General features: G+C 39.0%; 1 protein-coding gene across 1 annotated transcript; it reads right to left on the reverse strand.

Moving 5' to 3' along the window:
* Positions 1–1,607: 1,607 nt before the first annotated feature.
* ywhah (tyrosine 3-monooxygenase/tryptophan 5-monooxygenase activation protein, eta polypeptide) lies at positions 1,608–8,221 on the reverse strand. The gene is made up of 2 exons (XM_059538585.1): positions 7,789–8,221; positions 1,608–3,610 (listed from the first exon to the last, which is right to left on the reverse strand). The coding sequence occupies exons 1-2, from the start codon at positions 7,873–7,875 to the stop codon at positions 2,957–2,959; spliced, it is 741 nt and encodes a 246-aa protein (XP_059394568.1). The 5' UTR covers positions 7,876–8,221; the 3' UTR covers positions 1,608–2,956.
* Between the last annotated feature and the right edge of the window lie 225 nt (positions 8,222–8,446).

Consider the following 8,446-nt stretch of genomic DNA (forward strand, 5'->3'; position numbering starts at 1 on the left):
AAACCCGCGTTTCAGCACAGGTCTTTCACACCTTAGATTTGAATTCTTAAATGATCATTAATAGACCAAAACAGAACAATACCCATTGAGATTTTTGAAACGTCATGCTTGGTTACATCACCTGCCTGAATGGAGAAGGAAACTGCCTGAATTTTTGCCACTATCTTTTAGTTCAGGTGATAACTGCATACTTCTTTAGAGACCTGCTACAACACACTGCAAGCTGAAGGATCAATCATTAACCAATCGTGACTTCAGATGCATGCATATTTGTTGGTTATATCATGATACCTCTTGTTCAGCAGCCAGACTTAATGTCTATAAAATCTAACAGGGATATTGCCCTATTTTCATAGTCTACTCTCTTTTAGTTAAGCCACTGATGGATTAATTTTTAAGTTAAAAACAGATCATATGATACAAGGTCTGGTTTAGGAAGACAACTTTGGCTTTATCAACTCTTCAACAATCCATCTGAATTACCCGAAAGTCATATCTCACCAGGGTCATGAACGTTTATCTTTAAGATGATAAGCTCTTATACTGTATCATAAACACTTGACCTTCTGCACGGTCTTCATTATATTTACTTAACTATACTATTGTAAATCGATCATTCAATGTAACTCCTGCATATATACATCACTATGGTTAAAGGCATCTCTGCCAGAACATTTACATAATCAAACAGCAAAATTACTTTGACCAAAGAGCTGGTGACCATGGGTTTTTCAAAAATTGAGCCAAGATATTATTAATCAGAAGTGACATTTTTGTGTTCTTAATGTACTAATGGTCTTATTATCTGTGCACAATATTGAGAAAAAATATTAACAGCAGTCTTCCATCAAGCAGTGTCCTGAAACAACTTTTCTAAGCAGATTATGTCACGTAGGCAGCACAAGCTAATGAATAATGAATGTGTTGCTTTCATGTAGTTCTGAAATTTTTTTTATAACCATTTATGTCATGTGATGTAACCATTAAGTACCAATCTTTCCTTACATCTCGAATACATGTGAGTGAACACGTCTTAATCTTTTTTTTTTTTTTTTTCTCAATATAAAATATCATGCATTATTATTTCATTACATTTTATCTTATCTATTTTAAAAGTCTTATTGATCTTGACACACATGAGGGTCTGTAGTGGTCTTCTCTATGATGTAATTTACGGGGGGGGGGGGGGGGGGGGGGTTATGCTTGTTGGTCAGACCACATGACAAAAGTTTTCGAACAAATAAGTTTGGTTAAAATATAATTTCTAGTCCACGAAATAGTAATAAAAAAAAAAAAAATGTTAACCTACATATGGGCTTTCTCATCAAGATTTTTTTTTTTTTTTACATTTATTTATTATATCGGGCCAGTTGTACCACCCTGACATATTTTAGTTTATGTAAGATTGAACAAATTTGCCACCACTTTGCCAAAACTAAAAATGGCTACAAACTGTCATGTGTTGGTGTTGTGCATGCAGATTCATGTTGACTACAAGCAAGAAAACCATTATTTATAATCCGTGTGTGAAATTGTATAAAATAGTGTAAAGTATATTTTAATAATACATTTGTGAGACCACAATAAAGTGCCAGTAATAGACTGCATTTTGAGAGTTCTCATGGTAAGCAATGTCTTTAATGTCATTCTTACATAACCTTGCATATGTAATCCTAATCAACTTTTGATCACCGCGTCTCATAACAGAGTGCTGTCCACATTTCTGATAACAGCATACTGTTGTGAGATCAGCAGATTTACACAATTCACAGGGCTAGCAAGGTGTACAAGGTGAGCATGGGGGAACGACAGACAAACACATCTAAGCAGGGATGGAGGTACAGATCAAAGACAAGTGAAGAAGAAGAACAATAACGTAATTACAGGTAGGTGTAAGATCTCATCCTGTAATAAGTGTTACAGTGTTACTACGAAGATAGAGTCCTTAAAAGTACACACTAAATAAATGTTATGTGGAGACCAGCAGGCTATCAGCGACTCGTTGCGGGGAGAAAAAAGAGAATCGAATACAGAAAAAGAGGTCAAGGACAAGGAGAGAGGAATAGGTTGGTAAACAGAGAAAACAAGTGGATAAATACCCCCTTTTTCACCAAAATGGTGTCAGAACTGGCTTAAAGAGTGAACAATGATGCAACTTGTTTATGACAAATTTTAAGAACATATATTAGCATTCAAAATCATCTGAATCGGTGCCATCAAGAGAAATATTTAACATAAAATGATCCTAATTAATGTCAGTTAAGTGTCTTTATATCACAAATAATACATAACTATTTGTGTATATATATTTTAAAATCATTTCATTTTTGTTTTTTTAAGAGTACATTCAAATACCCAAAGCAATTTGAATCATTGTATTTATGTCAAATTTACTGTATGCTAGCAATCAATTTGCCTGTATGATTTTTGTAAATAATTCAATTTTTATGAAAGTTTATTTTTACTTATGAATTGCAAAGCATTTTAGCATCCAAAGTACATCACAGGTGATGTATAAGAGAAAAACTGACAACATGCGTAAACTGAATGCTTTATATATTATAATGGAAGGGGCATTGTTTGGTTTTACATTTGCATTAGTATTGAAAGCTTGGACAAGTGACATTATCCAGGTTTGAAACAAGCAGGTTTTAGAGGCCAACAACATTTTTCCATCCCAGAATCACCTTTTCTGCGGTGGAACGGTTCCAGTTTGGGTATCGGCATCCTGTTGGTGGAAAAGGGGTAAAAGAAACGAGAGAGCAAGAAAGGGTCTGAAGTGCTGCCCTGAGGAACCAAGGAAGAGCATTGAGGGGTCACAAAGAGACAGGAAAGATGGAATAGAGAAGAGAGAGGGAGAACGAAGGAGCAGACAGAGAGAGATAAGATACAGGTTCAAAGAAGACAGTGTAGAAGGGATAGACGCGTGCTACTACAGCTAGAAGTGACTGATCTCTCAGTTATTGGCATCTCCTGCTTCGCTGTCCTGCTGGTCGCTGGTCCACAGGGTGAGGTTGTCCCGCAGGAGCTGCATGATGAGCGTGGAGTCCTTATAGGAGTCCTCGTTCAGATTGTCCAGGTGGCCGATGGCGTCATCGAAGGCTTCCTTGGCAAGCTGGCAGGCCTGCTCGGGTGCGTTTTGAATCTCGTAGTAGAAGACGGAAAAGTTGAGTGCCAGGCCGAGGCGGATGGGATGGGTGGCCGGCATGCTCTTGCTAATATCGAAAGCTTCTTTGTAGGCGCCTTCAGACGATTCGACGGCGGAGGCCCTCTTTTCACCGGTGGCCACCTCGGCCAGGTACCGGAAGTAGTCGCCCTTCATCTTCAGGTAGAAGACTTTGCTCTCAAACTGGGTTTCATCACAGTTCTTGATGAGGTGTTGGTCCAGCAGGGTGAGGACGTCTTGGCACACCGACTCCAGCTCCTTCTCGATGGTCTCTCGGTAAACACGCACCAGTTCCAATTTCTTCTCATTGCCATCCGCCGCCGTCTTCTGCTCAATGCTAGAAACGACTCGCCAAGATGACCGCCGGGCCCCAACAACATTCTTGTAGGCCACAGAGAGCAGGTTGCGGTCTTCATTGGACAAAGGCTCATTCAGTTCTGTGACCTGATGGTGCAGAAGACCAGATGTTGGGTCATTAAACGTAATTACAGTGCTTTATGTTCACAAATATTTGTTTGAAATTTGAACATTATGGTGCTGTATAATGGTGTCCCCACAAAAATCTATCTAGGTTCAAGAATAATGCACAATTTGTGTTTTCAAATATTTAGTAAATATTGTGTAAAAAGTGTAATTTTAGAGCAAAGCTCATTTACCTTAATTAAATTGGAATGGCCTATAAGAACTGTTTTCATCATGGAATAAAAAATGTTTGTTTGAGCTGGAAAACCCCTGATGTCATTTACAGCCAAAATATGTAGATATAGACTGATAAATGAAAAGGGTTAACGATCACTAATACATATATAACCACTGATATACCGTGCATTCCTAATGCAAAGTCAATGAGAAACTAAATAAGTTATGATCATATCAAAACACATGAACATCTTTTCATTTATGATTAGTGTGATTGTTACAAATAGTTGTGAGGTGTTTTACAATCCGAATTCCGGAAAAGTTGGGACGTTTTTTAACTTTTAATAAAATGAAAACTAAAGGAATTTCAAATCACATGAGCCAATATTTTATTCACAATAGAACATAGATAACATAGCAAATGTTTAAACTGAGAAATTCTACACTTTTATCCACTTAATTAGCTCATTTAAAATTTTATGCCTGCTACAGGTCTCAAAAAAGTTGGCACGGGGGCAACAAATGGCTAAAAAAGCAAGCAGTTTTGAAAAGATTCAGCTGGGAGAACATATAGTGATTAATTAAGTTAATTGATATCAGGTCTGTAACATGATTAGCTATAAAAGCTTTGTCTTAGAGAAGCAGAGTCTCTCAGAAGTAAAGATGGGCAGAGGCTCTCCAATCTGTGAAAGACTGCGTAAAAAAATTGTGGAAAACAATGTTCCTCAACGTCAAATTGCAAAGGCTTTGCAAATCTCATCATCTACAGTGCATAACATCATCAAAAGATTCAGATAAACTGGAGAAATCTCTGTGCGTAAGGGACAAGGCCGGAGACCTTTATTGGATGCCCGTGGTCTTCGGGCTCTCAGACGACACTGCATCACTCATCGGCATGATTGTGTCAATGACATTACTAAATGGGCCCAGGAATACTTTCAGAAACCACTGTCGGTAAACACAATCCGCCGTGCCATCAGCAGATGCCAACTAAAGCTCTATCATGCAAAAAGGAAGCCATATGTGAACATGGTCCAGAAGCGCCGTGGTGTCCTGTGGGCCAAGGCTCATTTAAAATGGACTATTTCAAAGTGGAATAGTGTTTTATGGTCAGGCCTAAAAAAAAAATTGTTTGGTTCCGGTTTCCGACCGACCCTGTCAATTTATGTGCGACCCAAATTTATTTTATGAGACTGGGGAAGAACGGTCTTTCACACATCGTTAATTAAATTACAGTTTCCTTTAAATGCTGTTTTACACTTAAGTAATCCGTTAAAAACCATTAAGTATTGCATCAAAACCCTTTAACTGTCAATTCCTAAAGTGAGCTATAACTTAAGGTTTGGAAATCGTAACATTAAGAGAAACACGGGGGGAGTCAACAATATATCGCAGAACAGAGAGGGCACTGACAACATGCTGACAGACAGGACATTAACATTACCAGCTTACTTTTAATATGAAACAAAGTCTCATTTGGTTATTTCACCTTTCAAATGTGGTCATTTTTTAAAGAAATGTAAACAATAAATACCGTTTTGTGGCTCTTGAATGTGTCGAACAGATCGCTGTAAGTTAGATCATCAGTTAAAACTAACTGATCGTCTCTTGCTTCTAGTTAATTTATAGCATCAAAATCAAATAAACCACATAAATGAACATAACAAAGAATGTTGTTTGACTACAAAAAGATGTCTGTACACTCCGTTTTTCAAGTTCAAATCCTCCATGTTAATCTACTATGAGATCGCCTGTCAAACTCCCGCGAAGGCTTTTTGTGTGTGTGTGTGCGTTTTGCGTGTCTATGGCAACAACAGACTTTAAACGGGAATACAGAATCACTGTCGTAAAAGTACCGGTACACACATTTAAAATCAGCGCGCGTGTGTAAAACTGCCACTGGAGAAAAAAAAAAAAATCCCTACCGACCAATTACCTCAACTGACAACCAACAGGAACCAAACTTTTTTTTTTTTTTTAGGCCTCAGACGAGTCCAAATTTGACATTCTTGTTGGAAATCACGGACGCCGTGTCCTCCGGGCTAAAGAGGAGGGAGACCTTCCAGCATGTTATCAGCGTTCAGTTCAAAAGCCAGCATCTCTGATGGTATGGGGGTGCATAAGTGCATACGGTATGGGCAGCTTGCATGTTTTGGAAGGCTCTGTGAATGCTGAAAGGTATATAAAGGTTTTAGAGCAACATATGCTTCCCTCCAAACAACGTCTATTTCAGGGAAGGCCTTGTTTATTTCAGCAGGACAACGCAAAACCACATACTGCAGCTATAACAACAGCATGGCTTCGTCGTAGAAGAGTCCGGGTGCTAACCTGGCCTGCCTGCAGTCCAGATCTTTCACCTATAGAGAACATTTGGCGCATCATTAAACGAAAAATACGTCAAAGACGACCACGAACTCTTCAGCAGCTGGAAATCTATATAAGGCAAGAATGGGACCAAATTTCAACAGCAAAACTCCAGCAACTCATAGCCTCAATGCCCAGACGTCTTCAAACTGTTTTGAAAAGAAAAGGAGATGCTACACCATGGTAAACATGCCCCGTCCCAACTATTTTGAGACCTGTAGCAGAAATCAAAATTGAAATGAGCTCATTTTGTGCATAAAATTGTAAACTTTCTCAGTTTAAACATTTGCTATGTTATCTATGTTCTATTGTGAATAAAATATTGGCTCATGTGATTTGAAAGTCTTTTAGTTTTCATTTTATTAAAATTAAAAAAAAAACGTCCCAACTTTTCCGGAATTCGGGTTGTACTTTCAAACTGCAATATTTACATGGGTTTTTTTTCATGCCATGTCTACCATGACATTTTAGACCCCACTGACTTTCCCAGTTCTGAAAACCACCATTTTAAAATTCCTTAATATTTCCAGGTTTTCCATTATCATAGGAACCCTTCACCGAAAATGCCAATGTCAAACATTCAACAGGGCACAGTAATGACAATATCTAATCAAATCAAATTTGATTAGGGTGATGTTGATTAAATTAATTTAAGAAAAAAGGATCAAAAATACTGCAGAAATCAGCTGTGTCCTATTTGACCCATGCTGACTGACAGACTGACTGACTTTCATCCTTTGTGCTCGGATGTCAAACTAGACAGCTGATGCTGCACTGCTGGGTCACATATTGCGCTTTATTTCACAAGATTACAATAAAACATGAGCTCATGAGAAATTTCAAGTTTTATTTGACTATATCATAATATAAAACGCAGCTCTATTGTTGTTGTTTTTTTATATATTTTCTCAGAGACACAAATGCACAATGGATGTGGATGAGAGTGTGATAGCGCCGACCATGGTCATCCACTATAACGATTGATATGCACGATACCGAACCGAAACCTACCATTTATTAGCTTTTTGTTCCAACATCCGTACTGTTTTTTACCCGTTGGTTACCTATTATAATATATCCTAAAATTTAAATTCATATTTATTGTTTTTCTTAACGTTTAAATGAAATATTTAAAGAAAAAATTTCATCTAATTACTTCCCTAACCCTCATGTCGTTTTACAACTGCACGACGTGTTTCCTTTTCATAAAACAAAACGGAAGGTTTGGAAAAATATTAGTGACTGACAGTATCCATTCACTTCCACTGAATCTGTTTTCCATACAATGAAAGTGAATGGAGACTGAGCCTGTCATTCTGCCTAACATCCCCCTTTGTGCTTCAAGGAAGAGAGTGTATAATCTTTACTGGTTTGCAGCGACATGAAGGTGAATTACATTATAATATGATTCCCATTTTAGGTGGACTGTCTCTTTAACAGCATTTTTATATATAATATGGGGTCCTGCTCGTGACAAAGGCGAGTGCTTCTTCAGTTGCTTAAACTAGAAATGTAATCCAACAGGGAAAAAAACAATAAATGCATCCGTCTTATATCGCAATCTTCTCATTATAGCCTTATTGTGCATGAATGCATGTATATTAATAATAATGACCCACCAGCTTCATCGCGGAGGCCATATCATCGTAACGCTCCGCCTGCTCCGACAGACGGGCTCTTTGGATCAGTTGCTCTCTATCAGCCATCCTCTCTGGTCAAAGGCTGTCGGTTCGCACCGGGATCGGTCGTTTCTCAGCAGAACACACTCGGTTGTGAGAGCGCGCGCGCCCCGGACGGCACACAGTGCGCGAGCAGAATCTGGAGCAGCCGCACACGTGAGGGTGGAACGGCGAGCCAAAGGTTGAAGGTGCAGGGTTGTATTTTTCTGTATTGTCTATATATTTTTGCAACGCTTTCTTTCCCCTCCCAGCCCTCTATAACCTCCAAGTTACGCCCGATTCTTTTCTTCTTTCGTCTTTCGGAGTGCTGCTGCTGCAAGCGTCCTGTCAATCCCAGCGAACAGGGTGGAGGGGGAGATGGAGGGGGTGTGCGCGCACTCGCTTCTATTTCAGGGTGACGTCATTTTCTAAAAATAGCTGCATGCCCTGCAGCCGCGCACCTGCGCTGTGAGGTTTGCTGCATTGTTCAATGCAGCGACACAGCACGCGTGCGCGTGATAAGCAACTCTTCCGCATTCAAATGAAGCTATGCTTCTGTCTGTCCAAAGGCTTAAGGGTAATGGGATGCATGAACTTTCCTCCTCAACAATGAATGTAC

Source organism: Carassius carassius, chromosome 45 (genome assembly GCF_963082965.1).
Source record: "Carassius carassius chromosome 45, fCarCar2.1, whole genome shotgun sequence".
Classification (NCBI taxonomy): domain Eukaryota; kingdom Metazoa; phylum Chordata; class Actinopteri; order Cypriniformes; family Cyprinidae; genus Carassius; species Carassius carassius.

What these genes read in the sequence shown, in the direction of transcription:
- ywhah (XM_059538585.1), bottom strand. Translation starts at nt 7,875, where the DNA reads ATGGCTGATAGAGAGCAACTGATCCAAAGAGCCCGTCTGTCGGAGCAG. An exon ending in TGGCCTCCGCGATGAAGCTG is followed by an intron (nt 3,611 to 7,788) that starts GTGGGTCATTAT and finishes CTGCACCATCAG; the next exon opens with GTCACAGAACTGAATGAGCC.